We start from the raw sequence: 20,730 nt of genomic DNA on the forward strand, positions 1-20,730 counted from the left end.
ACCCTCAATAATCAATAACCTTTGTCAGTATCCACCTGTATTTAACTGGATCGATGATAAACCCCAATTTCTCAAATATGAGCTTCGTGGCTGAAACAGCTAGATTAGTCAAATGTAGTGTTCTTCGTAGGATTAGAATATCATCCATATAGGCCATAACAATATGCTCTTGAGCTCTGAGCAGGCCGAGCACCGGTTTCAGCAGTTTGGTAAATAACCTAGGAACTGAGGTTTAGCCATTAGGTAATGCTTTAAACTGCCATTGCTGTCCCATCCAGCTAAATTTCAGATATCTCCGGTGATCCTTGTGAATAGGAACTGAATAATATGCATCTTTTAGATTGATGCATGCCATAAAGTATCCTTTAGAAATTAGTTGTTTAGCAGTAAAGAAGTTCCCCATTTTAAAATGTCTATACTGCACATATGAGTTAAGTTGTGTAAAATCAAGGATGATCCGACATCCCCCATCTTTCTTTTGCCTAGAGAATATGTTAGAGACGAATTGATGACTTTCATAATTTGATCTCTCTATTACATCATTTTTGTGTAACGTATGAATTTCTGCTTATATATCCAAACCCTCGTGTTTGGAATGAATATACGACCAACTTGGCGCATGTTGTGGGTGGAAATTAGTTAGGTAAAAATTCAATTTTGCACCCCTTTATAAGGGATAAATGGATCTGAAGTTATCCACCACCATTCATGCAAAAACAAATTTAATCTACCACCAACATGTAATTGTTCCACACACCCCATGTTCCGGAAAGAACCAGACCCACCTACCTCCAGGGTTACAGGTGGTCTGATAGCAGGCCCAAAGGCCCCTAATATTGGTTCTGTTTCCGTCCCCTTGCTTTGGAGACTTGAACTGCTGGGGTGCGAGGATTGCGCATTTTCTATGATGGCCAGGACGGGCCCTGGCCTAAAAAAAACCTATGCCCAGGAAGATCAACTCTAGAGCTGTTTCTAGCTTCAGCAAACTGCTTATTGCTAGTGGAGGCGTAGGGGTGCTGACGCCAAAAGAGTGGAGACTTGCCCATAAAAGCTGCTTTAATTAATCCTACAGCTTTCGACTCATCATGCAAGTCTTTCACCTGTTTAGTTAAATCTTCCCCGAACAGGAGATTATGCGGCTGGACATTACTGGCCCTACACAGACCCGCAAAGTTTGGGTTCAATGCCGGCCTGATGGCGCTCTTACGGAAACAGTTAATCTCAAAGTGCACGTTGCACATTAGTGCCATGGCATCTTGTTGGATATCCGATAGTGGGCCGGCATCTACGGATCTGGCAAAAGCCGTGATGCCTGAAGGTAGTAATTTTAAAATACTCTGGAGCTTCATCTCTTGAGCCTTGATGCCACCTCCAAAGTAACCCCAAATGGAACTGTTGGCCGCGGGCACTTTTAGAGATGCACAATTCGCTGGAGTGGGGTATTTTGCAGCAGTTTCCACCATGGTTTGTTCTCGTAACTGTTGCGAGGTAAGATAATTAATACTTGAAGCCGGTTCTTCCTGAAGTGGTTCACCTGTTTGCAAGGTTTTTAAACTTACCGCTGGAGGAGCGACCATCCTCCCTGCCAGTCATGCGCCATGTGTTGGACATATTGATGCGCATGCGGGCTGGCAGGCTTCTTCACGTAGTCACTCATGTGACTTCGAAATAAAATAGTGGTGTGAAAATAAATTATGAAAATAACGTAACTACGAATATATATGTGAATACGACTAATCAAGTTTAACTAGCGCATGTAAAAAATACATTTGCTTCAGCGCTGGAGCAGGTTAAACCTAGTCCCCGTATCTGAGGGTAGGTTTACAAATACGACCCACACGCGTATGGTATAAGTTCGCAACTCCATCCTTCACCGGCGAAAACTAAGCGATTGGGGGCTGTTGGAACACCGGAGATCCGTGAGATGGGTGCGGTGAAGCTGGGGACCAGGGTACCGAACGTGGTGGTGAAAAGGCAGGATACATGATGGGCGCAGACTCCGTGGTCGGACATCGGACCGGGGAAGAACGCGTATCAGTCATTGTGGTAAACAGTCCTGGAACATCTGGTTAAGGATCGTGAATAGTGTTTCCTTCACTGGTAGGAGGTGCAGACGGTTTCGCCGGTAGATCCCTCCATTCGAATCGACCATGTACGAACATGGTTCCGGTGCAGGGCTGCGGATTGAACCAAGGTGACCGTGGCATTTGTCAGTCTGAAGTCGTACAACTTGGCCACTTGCCAGAGGCTTGAGAGGCCTGCTTGTTTTGTCCTAAGATTGTTTCTGAATCTCGTGCTTGTGCTGAAGCTGTGCTTGAATTACCGATGGCTTGCCAATTTGTGGCTGCAGTAGTCTCTTGGGTACGGGCAGCGTGGTACAGGTCTGCCTTGACATGAAACTTTGGGCAGGATACCCATGCACTGAGTCGCGGGCAATGTTACTTAAGTTGAGCAAGTCCAGGTACACATCGGCTTTTAGCAGATGTGACCTTTCCATCATCTGTTTGGCACTCCGGACCATCCGCCCGACTACCCATTCGATTGAGAGCAACTCGGGACTGTTGGTAATGTGACAAAAGTCCCATCGCTGGGCAGAATTCTTGAAACAATGGCTGGCGAACTGGCTTCCGTTGTCAGACAGAAGTTTTTCGAGGGCGCCCTGTGAGCCGAAAAGTGGAATGCTATTGTTTGAACCACTACCGCTGAAGTGGGGCTGGGAAGCAGTTCAATCTCAAACCAGCCTGAGTATGTGTCAACAAGAACCAGGTGTGGCTTACCACGCTATTCAAAAATATCAGTTGCCACTGTGGACCATGGCAAAGCAGGAACTGGGTGGGAGAGAAGCGGCTGCTTGGGTTGATGGGGGCCCCAGGCTGTTGCAGAACGCGCAACCTTCCACCTTCTCCCGTATGAACTCGGTCATACCGGGTCTTAAGAACAAGATCTTAGCTCAAAGAATGGTTGACTCGATACCGAGATTTCCCCCGCAGACAATCAAAGCATTTGTCCCGGAAGGCTGTTGGGATGACCGCCTTGTGTTTCTTGACGATCACACCGCCCTGGAGCACAAGCTCATCGCACACCGGGAAGTACGGGTAAATAGCAACTGGTACCCTGTTGAAACCTTGTTCGAGGTGTACCAGGGCCCCATCCCCGACCTCTACCTCCGCTACATCGACGAATGCTTTGGTGCTACCTCCTGCACCCACACACAATTGACTAACTTCATTCACTTCACCACTAACTTCATCCGCTTCACCACTAACTCCATAGGAGTAGGCTATCTAGACTACTCTTCTTCCCACCCTGCCTCCTGTAAAGACTCCATCCCCTACTCCCAATTCCTCCGTCTACGCCGCATCTGCTCCCACGACGAGGTGTTCCACACCAGGGCATCGGAAATGTCCTCATTCTTCAGGGAATGGGGGTTCTCCTCCCCTACTATAGATGAGGCTCGCACCAGGGTCTCTTCCATACCCCATAACACTGCACTCTGTCCCCATCCCCCCCCCCCAACTGCAACAAGGGCAGAGTCCCCCTAGTCCTCACCTTTCACCCCACTAGCCGTCAGATACAACAAATAGTCCTCTGTCAGTTTTGCCACCTCCAATGTGACCCCACCATTCACCACATCTTCCCATCTCCCCCCCTGTCTGCTTTCCACAAAGACCGCTCCCTCAGTAACTTCCTTGTCAATTCTTCCCTTCCCTCCCGCACCAGCCCCTCCCTGGGCACTTTCCCTTGCTACCTACCGCAAGAGATGCTATACTTGTCGCTTTACCTCCCCGTTCGACTCCATTCAAGGACCCAAGCAGTCGTTCCAGGTGCGACAGAGGTTCATCTGCATCTCCTCCAACCTCATCTATTGCATCCGCTGCTCTAGATGTCAGCTGATCTACATCGGTGAGACCAAGCGTAGACTTGGCGATCGTTTCGCCGAACACCTCCGCTCGGTCCGCATTAACCAACCTGAACTCCTGGTGGCTCAGCACTTCAACTCCTCCCATTCCGTATCCGACCTCTCTGTCCTGGGCCTCCTCCATGGCCACAGTGAGCAACACTGGAAATTGGAGGAACAGCATCTCATATTCCGCTTGGGCAGTCTTCACCCTAGTGGTATAAACATTGCATTCTCCCAATTCCATTGCCCCTTGCTGTTCCTAGCTCTCCCTCAGCCCTCGGGCTCCTCCTCCTTTTTTCCTTTCTTCTCCCCCCCCCAACCCTCCATTAGTCTGAAGAAGGGGTTCGGCCCGAAACGTTGCCTGTTTCCTTTGCTCCATAGATGCGCCTGCACCCGCTGAGTTTCTCCAGCATTTTTGTCTACCCTGTGCTGCTTATCTGGGTAGCCATGCCGGATCATCATGGACATGGACTGTAGGGTGTCATCGACTGCTGTCTGAGCAGCCAAGTCGTCCAGGCATTGGGAGGAGGAGCCATCCTGGGGAACGGCTGCTAACCAGCAGCTGTCCGTTCAATTCACTTTTTTTATTAGTTTTTAGTGAATTTTGTCCTATGTTTGTTGGGGAATTTGACTTTTTTATGTGGGGTGGAAGGGGGAAACTATTTTCTAGGTCCCTGCCTGGTCGGTGAGGCAGCTTTTTCCCTGGGCTGCACCGTCGACACGTCCTTGCGGCCTACCAGCGGGAGTGGAGCGGCGTTTTCCTGGCGGGGACCGCCCAGCACCTTCAGCTTCGGTGGCGGCACAGCGCTGGAGCGCTATCGTGGAGCGGAGCGGGCGATGCCTTGCCTGGGTCGCCACGCTGGAGCTCCGGTATGCTGAGATCGCCGTGATCAACACCGTCGAGGTGCGGGACTGTGGAGCGGCCAGCCGCGGGCGGCCGCGCAGACTTTAACATCGGGAGCATCGGAGCACCAACCGACGTGGCCCTGTCGGCTTCGGAATGCCACGGACTCCGGTAGGGAATCGGCTGTTCCAGCCGTCCCAGCCACTGTGAGGACTCTCCCGATGCCGGAGCAACACCACCCGGCGAGAACGGCCAGGAACATCGGGCCTCCGTAGAGGCAACTGTGGAGGCCTCAATAGGCCTGACTATGGGAGAACTGGGGATGGGGACTGGACATTGTGCCTTCCCCCACAGTGGTAACCATTGTGGGGGGATGAATTTTGTGTGTAAATGATTATTTTATTCTGTGTCCAAGATGGCTGCCGGAAGGGAGAATGTACGCTGGCGCGCTTTAGCTGCCGCTGCTCTCTCTTCACATTGTGTTTTTGATTTTTGTCTTTGGATTGAATTCTGTCTTTAATTTGTGTACTGGTGATGTCTTTACTATTTATTTAATTCCACTTACATGTTTTTACTCTATTTGCTAAATTTTGTAAGGTGTCCTTGAGACTCTTAAAAGGCGCCCATAAATAAAATGTATTATTATTATTCAGTGGGAAGGTAGGACACCATCTTCACAACGTAGGTGTCGTTGTGTGACGGTTGTTGCTCGCAGGTCTTGCGTGGGGCTCTTTATAGAGCGTCGGCTGGGCGCATGTCTTTAGCTGGTTTGTAAACTAGTTTAATATCGTACCTCTGAAGCTGCATCATCATCCGCTGCAGTCGGGCAGGAGCGGCATGGATCGGTTTGTTCATGATGCTGATTAGTGGGTGGTGGTCTGTTTCAATAGTTACGGTCTGTTCAAAAATAAAGTCTTTGAATTTCTTGCAGGCGAATACCCCACTGCCTGTAGTTATTTCGCAATTTGAGCATAGTGTTATTCAGTCTCAGACATTGTGCAAGAGACATATTGAACAGGTCTGCTGTCACCCTCACTGGTACTCTGGAGACAGGCAGCACCGAATCCGTACTGGGAGACATCGCAGTTCAGTATTACAGGCAGCTTCACTGGTATACACAACACACTCTCTGGTGTTGTGCATACCAGGGCCAGGTTGCGTTCTTGTGTGTTAGCTGCCGCAGCGGGGCTGGCAATTAGCTCAAGTTTGGAACGAACTTACCCAGGTAGTTCACCATGCGCAGGAATCTCTGTAAACTGGTTACGTCTGTGGGAGCCGGCAGTTCGTTGATGGCAATGGTCTTGAAAGGATCTGGTTTGAGTCCATCACTAGTGAAAATGTGTCCCACGTTCTTTACTTCCTTGACAGGAAGTCTGCACTTTAGGGAGTTGAACTTGAGATTGATGTTCTTGGCATGATCCAGTAATTTCTGTAATTTGGCGTCATGCTCTGACATATCACGGCCAGTAACGAGGATATGATTGACAATAATGGTGCAAGGGTAACCTGCAAACAGCGGTTCCATCGTGCGCTGGAAAACTTCACTAGTGGAGTTGATGCCAAAGAGCATTCTCAGAAACGTGTAGTGGCTGTAAGGTGTGCTAAAAGTGGTTAGTTCAGACAATTTGTGGTCTAACAGTATTTGCCCGAGCGAGTTTTTTGCATCAAAAATTGAGAACACAGTCGCCTTGCCCAGGTGTGCTGCTACATCCTACTGTTGATACAGATTCGTATTTCGTCTTTGTTTTTCTTGGTAGCCGCTACCATGGTTGAGACCCAGTCCAACGGGTTGGTTACTGCTGCAATGAAGCCCAGTGAATCCATTCTTTGAAGTTCGTTCTGTACGTGGTTACACATGGCCTGCGGTATTCTATGAAAGGCTTGAACAATAGAATACTTGTGGGGTAGTTTGCCGAGTTTGTTGTCAAAAATCTCCTTGTACTGAGAGAGAAACTGTTCAGTAGTATGTTGGGCATGGAAAAGTTGGTGCACCTCTTCTCCAAAGCTTACCAATACCAAGTCCTGGCAGGCATCGATGCCAAGTAAGGTTGTCACTATTCCTTGCAAAATGAAGAAGTTCAGCTTTTGCACGCAGGTTGCTTGGTGGCACTGCAGGTCAACCCTTCCAACTGGGTGAACCTCTCCCCCTCAGAAGTGAATTAACGAAGCTTTGGTGTTTCCAATAGCTTCTTCATTTCTGATCCTGGAGGACTCAGATAAGAACATGACATTACAACGAGCTCCAGTGTCGATTTTTACCACAGCTTGTAGTATTGTTGATTCGACAAACAACTTCACGATTGTGAAGTTTACATGACGTTTCAGACAGAGAATGTATGTTTAGATTGGAAATGTCATGTTTGGATGGATTCCCACAGGAAAATGGTACAGCTTGATCTCGATCCGTTGTGCCGTGGGAACCATCGTGCTGGAGCAGGTGCACTGACTGCTTGGATTCTGTACAATCTCTGTGGGCATGACACCACCGAATAAAGTGATTTCTTCCTCTACAGTAGTAGTAGGGTATTGCTCGTGGACAGCGGAGTATGAACCACCACAATTATTACATTTATCGAGGAACCTGCCAGGCTGCTGCACTTCTGGTAGCAGGCGTTGAGCACAGTAGAATGGCCTGGCAGCATTCATGTGGTATGAGGAATGTGGACCCGGTCCTGTGAGGCAGGCATGAGAGTCAGTAATTTCAGCAATGCAGCAGACATTCTCTGCTCTGATGACAGTTAGATCAGCATCCCGTCGTAGTTCACTTCTCATTTTATCGTTCAATAGATGAAAGGTGCAGTAGTAGGCCATTCGGCCCTTCGAGCCAGCACCGCCATTCAATATGATCATGGCTGATCATCCCCAATCAGTACCCCGTTCCTGCCTTCTCCCCATATCCCCTGCGCTATCTTTAAAAGACCTATCTATCTCTCTCTTGAAAGTATCTAGAGAACCGGCCTACACCGCCCTCTGAGGCAGAGAATTCCACAACGCTCACAACGCTCTGTGTGAAAAAGTGTTACCTTGTCTCTGTTCTAAATGGCTTACCCCATATTCTTAAACTGTTGCCCCAGGTTCTGGGGAATATGTTTCCTGCCTCTACCATGTCCAAACCCTTAATAACCTTATATGTTTCAATAAGATCACCTCTCATCCTTCTAAACTCCAGAGTATACAAGCCCAGCCTCTTCATTCTCTCAGCATATGACAATCCTGCCATCCCGGGAATTAACCTTGTAAACCTACGTTGCATTCCCTCAATAGCAAGAATGTCCTTCCTCAAATTACAGGACAAAAACTGCACATAATACTCCAGGTGTGGTCTCACTAGGGCCCTGTACAACTGCAGAAGGTCTTCCTTGCTCCTATACTCAACTCCTGTTGTTATGAAGGCGAACATGCCATTCGTTTTCTTCACTGCCTGCGGTACCTGCATGCTTACTTTCAGTGACTGATGAACAAGGACCCCCAGATCTTGTTGTACTTCCCCTTTTCCAAACAAGACCCAGCAGTGGGTAAAACGCCATCCAAACTTTTTTAAATTTCTTAAAACTGTCTCCACTCCGTCTCCCCCCTTCTATCCCCTTCTCTCTCCCTTCTCTCTCCCTTGTAATTATTTTATCTGAATAATCTAATTTCAGATCTTTTTTACATTTTACATCTAAATGTCATATTATATGTGTTTCTTTCCAATGTTTTTAATGTTTTATGTACAGCACTTTGAATTACCTTGTTGTTGAAAGGTGCTATACAAATAAACTTACCTTGCCTTCTCTCTCCCCCTCTCTCTCCTTCTCTCTGCTTCTCTCTCTTTCTCCCCACCTCCCCCACCCCCCCCCCCCCCCCCCCGCCCCGCACTCTCTAAAGGACTTACCATACTCTGGCAGCCGTTTACCTTCATCTTCACCGTGCAAACAGCACTCCTCCGCTCTCCATGGCCCCCAACTTCGCGTGTGTGTCGGTGTGTGTGTGTGTGTGTGTGTAGTGTGTGTGTGTGTGTGTGTGTGTGCAGCTCGCGATTTCAACGTGGCCGGTCGATCCAGCTCAAGGCTTTCGAGGCGAGTGCCCTTGAGTGACCAAAACCTCCTGTGACCTTGTGGCGGCCTTGCAGTGGACCATGGGTGGCGGGCAAGGTCTCCAGAGGTTGCTGTCGAGGTCTGCTAAGTGGGACAGGCCCTTAATGTTACTTTGAATCCCTTCATCTAAATCATTCATGTATATTGTAAATAGCTGCGGTCCCAGTACCGAGCCTTGCGGTACCCCACTAGTCACTGCCTGCCATTCTCAAAGGCACCCGTTAATCCCCACTGTTTGTTTGCTGTCTGCTAACCAATTTTCTATCCATGTCAGCACTCTACCCCCTCTACCATGTGCCCTAACTTTGCCCACTAATCTCCGATGTGGGACCTCATCAAATGCATTCTGAAAGACCAGGTACACTACTTTCCCTTGTCCATTTTCATCCTCAAAAAATTCCAGAAGATTATTCAAGCATGATTTCCCCTTCGTAAATCCATGCTGACTCGAACTCATCCTGTTACTGCTATTCAAAAGTGCTGCTTTTTCATCCTTTATTATTGACTCCAGCATCTATCCCATCGCCGACGTCAGGCTAACTGGTCTATTTCATTTTTTTCTCTCCTGCTTTTCTTAAAAAGTGGGATAACTTTAGTTGCCCTACAATCCCCAGGAACTAATCCTGAATCTATAGAATATTGGGAAATGATCACCAATGCGTACACGATTTCTAGAGCCACTTCCTTAAGTACCCTGGGATGCAGACCATCAGGCCCTGGGTATTTATCTCCCTTCAGTCCCATCAGTCTAACCAACACCATTTCCTGCCTAATGTGGATTTCCTTCAGTTCCTTCGTCACCACAGATCCTCTGGCCACTAGTACATCAGGAAGATTGTTTGTGTCATCCTTAGTGAAGACAGATCCAAAGTACCTGTTCAACTCATCTGCCATTTTCTTGTTCCCCATAATAAATTCACCTTTTTCAGTCTTCAAGGGTCCAACTTTGGTCTTAACAAATTTTTTCCTCTTCACATACCTAAAGAAGCTTTTGCTATCCTCCTTTATATTCTTGGCTAGCTTACTTTTGTACCTCATCTTTTCTCTCCGTATTGCCTTTTTAGTTCTCTTCTGTTGCCCTTTAAACATTAATCAATACTCTTGCTTCCTGCTCATCTTTATACGTTGTACTTCTCTTTTATTTTTATACTTTCTCTGATGTACCTTGTCAGCTACAGTCGCGCCTTACTCCCGTTGGAATATTTCTTCCTCTTTGGAATGAACTGATCCTGCACCTTCTGAATTATTCCCAGATATACCTGCCAGTGTTGTTCACTGTCATCCCTGCTCAGTTATCTTTCCAGTTAAATTTGGCCAGCTCCTTCCTCATGGCTCCATAGTCCCCTTTATTCAACTGTAACACTGACACCTCTGATTTACCCTTCTCCCTCTCCCTATTCCTCTAAACTTGACCATATTATGGTAACTCATGGAGCCGTCCTCATGGCTCCTTAACTTCAAGTTCCTTTATCAAATCCGGTTCATTACATAACATTCCAGAATTGCCTTCTCCCTGGTAGGCTCCAATATAAGCTGCTCTCAGAATCCATCATGGAGGCTCTCCACAAACTACCCTTTTTTGGGGTCCAGTGTCAACCTGATTTTCCCTGTCTACCTGCATGTTGAAATCTCCCATATCAACCGTAGCATTATCTTTACTACATGCACCCTATATCCAGGCTACTGTTTGGGGGCCTGTAGATAAGCCCCAATAGGGTATTTTTTTGAACATTTTCTCTCTGCTATTTGGTACTTTGCAAGCTGATGAATTTAAATTCAAGCAATAAAAAGCAATGAACATCAGCATAATCTTGAAACTCATTATTTGTAAAACATAACTGATTTACTTGCGGGAAAATTAGTCTGTTACACTTTAGCATGCGTATGACCCAGAGCTGTTTTGTGTGTGTATGGTTAATTCTAGTTTGCCCTGCTACTTCAGGGGAAATTGGGGATGAGTAGCAAATACCAGCCAATGTTTACATGTTTAGACAATGTTACAATGTACCAATATTTATATGTCAAAAACATTTAAGAAAAAAAATACAAGGCAATGTGGCTCTGGAGTATGGTATGTAGTACAGTCTGTGATGGAGCAACTCACCAGAATTTCATAACGCAGCATGTCTTGAGCCCACATACTTCACTGTTGAATCTCACCAGCATTCTTAGGAACCCAAATTACCAAATACAAGCTGTAGGTACTCGGGGCTATTTTTTTACTCGTGGACATATTTCATCAGGCTGGAAAATACGTCCCGACTTACCTGATGCCCCGAGTGCCTACGACTGGCATAACGAGTACTACAATGTACCCACAGACTTCTACGGCCGCTTACGGACTCGTTACGAACATTCCGTGTGTTTGAAAACTCGGGAGAATTTGTGAATAACTCAGAGAGAATTCGTGAATAACTCGGGAAAGTGGGACAGGCCTTTAAACAGTATCAGCAGTAAGACTTCTTAATTTTCTTGGCAGACCTTAATTTGACTCCAGGTTCAGATACAGCATGCATTAGCATTTGAAGTAACTTTAATTGAAAGTATTTAGTTTTCTTTCAGAAAATCTATTTAAATAAAACTCTGAGGCTTAGTGATCCAACACTGCACATTTCACAGGATGGTCAACCAATCAAAATATGTGGATGCCAGATTCCTGCTTGGTAATGTTAGCTGCAGAAACCAAGCTACTATCATAGTTGAAAAGATTGGCACTAAATCAGATAAAGGCCCATCTTTATAATGTGCCTACGATCTTTCTGATCTTGGTCTTGCTGCAGCAAAATTCAGCAACAACTGAAGTTTTACCTGTCAATTGCTGTGCGAAATATATATTTTTATTACTTTAGTGCCATTTTGGAATGAGCAAAAAACAGTGATAGGTAAGCCAGGGACAAGTCTGATTCCAACAATCACTGGTTGAATGACTGAGCTGCGATTAGGGCTTGAGCAATTTCAAATGGAAATTCAATGTTTAATGGGTTTTAGTTCAGTTTAGTTTAAACATACAGCGTGGAAAACAGGCCCTGCAGCCCACTGAGTCCGTGCCAACCAGTGATTCCTACACACCAGGGACAATCTCCAATTTTACCAAAGCCATTTAACCTACAAACCTGTACAACTTTGGAGTGTGGGAGGAAACCGGAGTACCCGGAGAAAACCCACATGGGCACGAATAAGAACATATGGACTCCATCAAGACAGCACTCCTAGTCAGGAGCGAACCCGAGTGTCTTGTGCTGTCAGCAACTCTATCGCTGCGCCACCGTGCCGTTCATGATCAGTGAGATTGATGGGAATTTGGAGCTTTAATAACAATGGGACAAAATAGGAAAGGAAACTTTTATGTGTGAGATTCCTGATCTTAACTGAAACCTCATTGGGTTTTGCAGCCATCGTCATGTTTGGAATGTAATTACTGTTTTGACATAAACACTATAGATAGTTTGCATGGAGAGATGTACCACTAGAACCCCATACCGGCAGCACTGGAGGTTAGGATTGAAAGTACGTCACTAGAGCTGCTCGGTAGCAACACTAACTGCAGTGTACTCAGTAATCTCCCTTGCCTCAAAATAGACTGGGACTCTTGACTATGCTATGTGACAACAGAATTTTTCAAAATCATGGTGATCTGTGGGGTAGACATTGAAAGGTGCTTTCCACTTGTGGGCCATTCCAGCACGAGTCAACATAAATGTAACCCCTTCACCAATCATTTACCAGACTTTGTCCCACCCCTCCTCTTTTCCAGCTTTTTCACCCCCACGACAATCAGTCTGGAGAACGGTCCCAACCAAAAGCATTGCCTTTCCATTCCCTTCACAGATGCTCCCTGACGCATTGACTTATTCCAGCACTTTGTGTTTTGGGCATAAATGAAAATGTATGATTAAGGAAGGAATGCAAGGATGTTTAGATAAATGGTGTTGCAGAAGTATGGACACTTTTATAGATTTATTCCTGAGTGTCTAAATTCTGTAAGCGATTTTACAACAATATTTTGATGAATTTCTTAATATGATTGCATAAATAATTTTGATCGTGGTTTAATTGAAGTCATACTTATGATTGTTCATGTCTTCTCAATTCTAGCATTACCACATTTAAATTCTACCTACAGTGCGGGTCCAGCACAGACATCAGGCCACAGTCAGCGAGGTAATTTGATCTTAATAAGGCCATCTTATTCTTGGATGAAATAATAAAATAAGTAGAAATTGATTCCACTGGCAATAATGCTGGTAAGTAGTGGACTCAGAACAGCAGAGGTTCGCACCTTAAGGAATATAGTGGTTATGATCAGCTTCCATTATCTGTTGCATGATCTACAATTGCATGAGCAAAATAAGATGATCTGAGTTTAAAAGACATTTAAGCGGTCCTTTTAGAAATTCAGAGACCTGGAGACAGAACGTTTTCACTTCACATATAGATGCTATCACTTCACTTCACATATACTAGTATGACAAGTTCTTTTTCACTTCAGTCTTGCACTGACTAACTATGTTGTAGTCATGTCTCACTTTTGGTTTAGTTTAGTTTAATTTAGTTTTGCGTAGTAATATAGCATGGAAACAGGCCCTTCGGCCCACCAAGCCTGCGCCGATCAATGACCACCTGTATCCTACACACTAGGGGCAATATACAGAAGCCAATTAACCTACAGACCTGCACATATTTGGAATACGGCAGGAAACCAGTGCATCCAGAGAAAACCCATGAGATTACAAACAAATGCTGTACAGACAGCACTTGAGGTCAGGATTGAACACTGGTATGGCCACAACTCTACTGCTGTGCCACTATGCCTACCCCCCTTACCTTTAATCTAGTAAAATACTAGACTAAGTGGGACCCGTTGGGTACCAGCATCACACGGGAGGGCTGGTCCCCCAACGCAATATTCCACCTCGCCACCAATTCCAATATTGGGAAGGGACACAGAGGGCTAGTATGGACATTGTGGGCCGAGTGGATTCTTGGGCTGGTGGCACAGTCACTCAAGCCTGTTGTGCTGGCAGCTCACTCACTCAAGGCTGATGGGCTGGCCGTTGGCTCACGGCTTTTCCTTGAAATTCCATTTCAAGCAGGGTGCAAGGCCACCAAATTCAAGTTCAAATTCAAGGCCATCAAACTTCAGTCTGAAGAAGGGTTTCGGCCCGAAACGTTGCCTATTTCCTTCGCTCCATAGATGCACCCGCTGAGTTTCTCCAGCTTTTTTGTGTACCACCAAATTCAAGTGCAGTTTCATACCACTTCAAGCAGGGTGCAAGTCCACCAAATTCAAGTGCAGTTTCATACCATTTCAAGCAGGGTGCAAGGCCACCAAATTTAAATGCAGTTTCATACCATTGGAAGCAGGGTGCAAGGCCTATAAAGACAGCGAGTTGTGACATCTCCCTCCTCCATCTGGCAGAGACTGAGCCACGCCCACACTTTTATAGTCTCTTCCCCCCACCAGAAGGTGCGTGGCCTTCATGGCATGATTGACAGGAGAGAGAATCTCAACATTTTTTAAACACTAATAACTCTTTTATTTTACATTGAAGAGAAAAATCCTCGGCACCTGATGAGTGGAGGGGGAGTAAGTAAGATGGCTAAAAATCACGGCCGTATGTGGTAGCGTTTATTCTAAAATCAATATAAAGCGCAAACCAATAACATCAATATAAAGTGGTCAAGATTAGACTTTTAATTATATAGAAGGCAAGGCAACTTTAATTGGCAAGGCAACTTTAATTAGGCAAGGCAGCTATAACATTTCCAAACCAAAGGCAACACAGCTTTAGCATTTCCAAACCAAAGGCAACACAGCGTTATCATTTCCAAACCAAAGACAACACAGCTTTAGCATTTCCAAACCAAAGGCAACACAGCTTTAGCATTTCCAAACCAAAGGCAACACAGCTTTAGCATTTCCAAACCAAAGGCAACACAGCGTTATCATTTCCAAACCAAAGTCAACACAGCTTTAGCATTTCCAAACCGAAGGCAACACAGCTTTAGCATTTCCAAACCAAAGGCAACACAGCTTTAGCATTTCCAAACCAAAGGCATCACAGCTTTAGCATTTCCAAACCAAAGGCAACACAGCTTTAGCATTTCAATTAGGCAAGGCCATTTTAATTGGGCAAGGCAACTTTAATTGGGCAAGGCAACTATAATTAGGCAAGGCGACTATAATTAAGTAAGACAACTTTAATTAAACGAGGCAGCTTTAGCATTTCCAAACCAAAAGCAACGCAGCTTTAGCATTACCAAACCAAAGGCAACACAGCTTTAGCAATTCCAAACCAAAGGCAACACATCTTTAGCATTTCCAAACCAAAGGCAACACAGCTTTAGCATTTCCAAACCAAAGGCAACACAGCTTTATCATTTCCAAACCAAAGACAACACAGCTTTAGCATTTCCAAACCGAAGGCAACACAGCTTTAGCATTTCCAAACCGAAGGCATCACAGCTTTAGCATTTCCAAACCAAAGGCATCACAGCTTTAGCATTTCCAAACCAAAGGCAACACAGCTTTAGCATTTCCAAACCAAAGGCAATACAGCTTTAGCATTTCCAAACAATATTTTCAAACCACATTAAGGGCACTGACAGGTCAGTAAAACCACTCACAGTTCAGTAGAAACATAGAAACATAGAAATTAGGTGCAGGAGTAGGCCATTCGGCCCTTCGAGCCTGCACTGCCATTCAATATGATCATGGCTGATCATCCAACTCAGTATCCCGTACCTGCCTTCTCTCCATACACAGGGCCACATCTAACTCCCTCTTAAATATAGCCAATGAACTGGCCTCAACTACTCTCTGTGGCAGAGAGTTCCAGAGATTCACCACTCTCTGTGTGAAAAAAGTTCTTCTCATCTCGGTTTTAAAGGATTTCCCCCTTATCCTTAAGCTGTGACCCCTTGTCCTGGACTTCCCTAACATCGGGAACAATCTTCCTGCATCTAGCCTGTCCAACCCCTTAAGAATTTTGTAAGTTTCTATAAGATCCCCTCTCAATCTCCTAAATTCTAGAGAGTATAAACCAAGTCTATCCAGTCTTTCTTCATAAGACAGTCCTGACATCCCAGGAATCAGTCTGGTGAACCGTCTCTGCACTCCCTCTATGGCAATAATGTCCTTCCTCAGATTTGGAGACCAAAACTGTACGCAATACTCCAGGTGTGGTCTCACCAAGACCCTGTACAACTGCAGTAGAACCTCCCTGCTCCTATACTCAAATCCTTTTGCAATGAAAGCTAACGTACCATTCGCTTTCTTTACTGCCTGCTGCACCTGCATGCCTACCTTCAATGACTGGTGTACCATGACACCCAGGTCTCGTTGCATCTCCCCCTTTCCCAATCGGCCATGTGTAGACATGTGTTCAGTGTTATTCACAGCTCAGACTGAGAATTGCAACCTCGCGTTCCCCCATCTTGCAGAGAGCTGTGGCACCTCCACACTTCCAGGTTTTATAGTCCTTCCAGAAGGGGCGTGGCCTTCAGGAGAGAGAGAATTTCAACATTTTTTAAACACTAATAACTCTTGTATTTTTCATCGATGGAAAAAATCCTTGGCACCTGATGAGAGGAGGGGGACTGAGTAAGATGGCCAAAAATCACATCCATATGTGGCAGCGTTTTTTATAAAATCAATATACAGTGCAACTGGAAGTGGTCAAGATGAGACTTTTAGTAATATAAATTCCATTTGACTCTTCACTGGAGCAGTTCAAACAATGTTTTACACCACAAGATGAAAGAAGATGACCAATAATTGAGGCCTATCGTAAAGCATGTGAGTGGAACAGGGAGAATGATTTAGGGATGAGATCATGTCAACCAGGTTAATGAAACAGAAAATGATTTTGGGGTGAGATCATGTCCACCAGAGGATTATTTCAATTTTGGGATGATCGGGTGGTCAGAACTAAAGTGTAAGTATTTTATAGGCAATCACATGAGTTATAATTTTTCCAAGAGATAACAAAGAGAAATTGAATTTTCGAAGAGGTAAAATGTTGATTGATGTGAGCAATGCAGTTAGCCTACATGGACTTCAGTGAAGCTTTTTGACAAAATCCCACTTGAAAGACTGGTGCAAAAGGTTGGAGATATGGATCCAGGGTAAGCTGAAAAATGTAATCCAAAATTCCGTCTGGAATTCTCTGCCTTAGAGGGGTGGAGGCGGGTTCTCTGAATGCTTTCAAGAGAGAGCTAGATAGGGCTCTTAAAAATAGCGGAGCCAGGGGATATGGGGAGAAGGGAGGAACGGGGAACTAATTGGGGATCAACCATGATCACATAGAATGGCGGTGCTGGCTCGAAGGGCCGAAGGGCCGAATGGCCTTCTCCTGCACCTATTGTCTATTGTCTCTAAAATTAGTTTGATAATAGATGACAGTGGAGGATTGTTTTTATGATTGGAAGCCTGAGACCAATGGTATTTCACGGGAACTGATGCTGTGACCCAATTAATGATTTGGATATGGTTGTAGGGGCTATGAATAGTAAATTCACACACATCACAAAAATTGATAGTGTTATTTATAGTGAGGAGGGGAGTCTAAGGCTATATGATAATATTGAGAAATTGATAAAATGGACAGAGCATTGGTTGATGGAATTTAATCCTGATATGTCGCAATGCCCAATGCTCAAATACATTCTTGCCATAGAGGGAGTACAGAGAAGGTTCACCAGACTGATTCCTGGAATGTCAGGACTTTCAAATGAAGAAAGACTGGATAGACTCGCCTTGTACTCGCTAGATTTTAGAAGATTGAGGGGGTATCTTATAGAAACGTATAAAATTCTTAAAGGGTTGGACAGGCTAGATGCAGGAAGATTGTTCCGGATGTTGGGGAAGACCAGAACAAGGGGTCACAGTTTAAGGATAAGGGGGAAATCATTTAGGACAGAGATGAGAAAAACATTTTTCACACAGAGAGTGGTGAATCTCTGGAATTCTCTGCCACAGAAGGTAGTTGAGGTCAGTTCAAGGGCTATATTTAAGAGGGAGTTAGATGTGGCCCTTGTGGCTAAAGGGATCAGGGGGTATGGAGAGAAGGCAGATACTGGATACTGTTGGATGATCAGCCATGATCATATTGAATGGCGGTGCAGGCTCGAAGGGCCGAATGGCCTACTCCTGCACTTAATTTCTATGTTTCTATGTTTCCCTCTCCTCACCCCTCTCCCTCTCCCACCCATCTCTCTCTCCCCCACCCCCCTTCCCTCTCTACCACCACCCCCTTCCCTCTACCCCTCTGTCCCTCTTCCATCACTACCCCTACCCCTCCCTCGCCACTCTTCCACTTCTATCCCGTTACCCCACGCCTCTCCCACCCCCACCCCTCTATCCCCCACCCCCTTCCCCCTCTCTCCCCCACCCCCTTCCCTCTCTCTCCCCCCACCCCCTTCCCCCTATCCCTCTGTCCCTCTTCCATCACTACCGCTACCCCTCTCCTCCTCCCTCCCCACTCTTCCACTTCTCTCCACCTTCCCCTCCCCTCTCTCTCCCCCCTCTTTCCCCCCCATCCCTCCCTCCTCCCCTCCCTCCCCATCCCCCCTCCCCCCCCCCCACATCTCTCTCCCCATCTCTCTCCCCATCTCTCTCCCCATCTCCATCCCCAAATCTAATCCCGTTTCCTCCTCCCCCCCCCCCTTCTCCCCTCTTCTCACCCCCCCCCCCCCCCCCCCCCCGCAAACGCCGTTGGGGAAGCACTTGGCCTAGTCTACTATAAAACTATAGAATTACTATACTATATAACAATTGAATTACTATATCCACTCGATAACTGATATGTCTCATCGAGAGCTCCTGCAATTTATTTTCCAATTTTCCACTGTCCTTGTTTCTAGGACCTGATCAGGCCCCGAAGATTTATCTTCCTTTATTTACTTTAGGACATCCAGCACTTCTTTGACTGTAATATGGACCGTCCCCAGGACATCACCATTAACTTTTCCTGGAGTTTCCTGCAGTTTCAAAACATAGGTGTTTACTTTAGTTTCTGAGGGACCTTTTTTTTCCTCTCCAGTTGCTTTTCCCGTCGTTATATATTTGTGGATTATCCTTAATCTCATCTACCAGAGCTATATTGTGTCCTCTTTTTAGCATCCTAATTTCCTTCTTAAGTATAACCTTCCCCATAACATATAACCTCCAGGCATATCTCAGGTTTACCCTAACTGCCTATACTTAATCAAACCTTTTTTATGACCAGACCCTCAATTCTTCAACATCTGGGTTTATTACTCATACCTCCCTTGCCCTTCACTTTAACAAGACCATGCATATATTGAACTCTCATTATCACACTTTTAAAAGGTTTCCACTTTCCAGATTGCCCTGTGCCCAGAAACAACCTACTCCAATTAATTTTTACAAGTTCCTGTCTAATACCATTAAAGTTGGCCTTGCCACAATTTAGAACTTTAACTTGTGGACCAACTTGCCCTTAGCCAAATCTATTTTAAAGTTAATAGAATTGTGGTTGCTGGTCCTAAAATGTTTACCAAATAACATCTCAGTCACTTGCCTTGTTCCATTTCCTAAGATTTGCTGTCTCCCCTGTAGGGCCCTGCACATATTGCCAGAGGGAACTTTCATGAACACACTTGACAATTTCAGCTCTTCTACGCCCTACATATGATGGCAGTCTTAATTTATATTACAAAAATTAAAATCTCCTACCATGATGCCCTTTGTTTTGCAGCTGTCTGCCATTTTGTAGAGCAAATAACACATAACGAGAGTATCGATCCAACAGGTTTATTGACATACAATTAAGTTACAAAGTATGTTGGCATCACCGTGTCCGGATCACAACTGGCCAGGAATCATTAATAAGAGTGGTGCTGGCAGGATGAAAACCCAGACTGGAGTATAGTTAATAGTGGTGTGTTCTAGTATTGGTTAACATGGAAGTAGAGCATATCTCCATCTTTCCTAATAATAATAACTACGAATATATATGTGAGTACAACTAATCAAGTTTAACTAGTGCGTGTAAAAAATAGACAGTTGCTTCAGAGCTGGAGCAGGTTAAACATCCTCCCCTTATCTGAGGGCAGGTTTACAAATACGACCCGCACGCGTATGGTATAAGCTCGCGTCTCCATCCTTCACCGGCGAAAACTGAGCGACTGGAGGCTGCTGGAACATCGGAGATCCGTGAAATGGGTGGGGTGAAGCTGGGGACCAGGGTACCGAACGTGGTGGCGAAAAGGCAGGCTACATGATGGGTGCGGACTCCGTGGTCGGACGCGGGCCGGGGAAGAACGCGTATCAGTCATTCGGTTAAATATTCCTGGAACTTCTGAATACGGTATCGTGGGTAGTGGTTCCTTCAATGGTAGGAGGTGCTGATGGTTTCGCCGGTGGGTCACTCCATTCAAATCGACCATGTACGATCGTGGTTCCGGTGCAGGGCTGCGGATTGAACCAAGGCGACCGTGGCCCTTGTCAGTCTGGAGTTGTACAACTTGGCCACTCGCCATAGGCTTGAGAGGCCTGCTTGTTTTGTCGTAAGATTGTTTCTGGACCTCGTGCTTGTGCTGAAGCTGTGCTTGAATTTCAGAGGGTTTGCCTATTTGTGGCTGCATTAGTCGCTTGGGTACGGGCAGTTTGGTATGGGTTTGCCTTGACATGAGACATTGGGAAGGAGACCCTAGCACTGAGTCGAGGGCAATGTTTCTTCAGTTGAGCAAGTCCAGGTAAACATCGGATTTTACCAAATGCAACCTATGCATCACCTGTTTGGCACTCTGGATCACCCACTTGGCTACCTGTTCGATTGAGGGAACTCAGGACTGCTGGTAATGTGACGAAAGTCCCATCGCTGGGCAAAATCTTTGCAACACTGGCTGGTGAACTGGCTTCCGTTGTCAGACAGAAGTTTCGA

At 45.7% G+C, this 20,730-nt stretch overlaps 1 protein-coding gene across 5 annotated transcripts in view; it reads left to right on the forward strand.

Moving 5' to 3' along the window:
* Positions 1 to 20,730, forward strand: part of LOC129715783 (uncharacterized) — a 337,613-nt gene that overhangs the window by 180,010 nt on the left and 136,873 nt on the right. For all 5 annotated transcript variants that reach the window (XM_055665662.1, XM_055665654.1, XM_055665638.1 and 2 more), the window contains one exon: positions 12,917 to 12,982. In XM_055665662.1, coding sequence (XP_055521637.1) covers positions 12,917 to 12,982 — 66 coding nt within the window. The remainder of the gene's footprint in view (positions 1 to 12,916; positions 12,983 to 20,730) is intronic.

Source organism: Leucoraja erinacea, chromosome 2 (genome assembly GCF_028641065.1).
Source record: "Leucoraja erinacea ecotype New England chromosome 2, Leri_hhj_1, whole genome shotgun sequence".
Lineage (NCBI taxonomy): Eukaryota > Metazoa > Chordata > Chondrichthyes > Rajiformes > Rajidae > Leucoraja > Leucoraja erinaceus.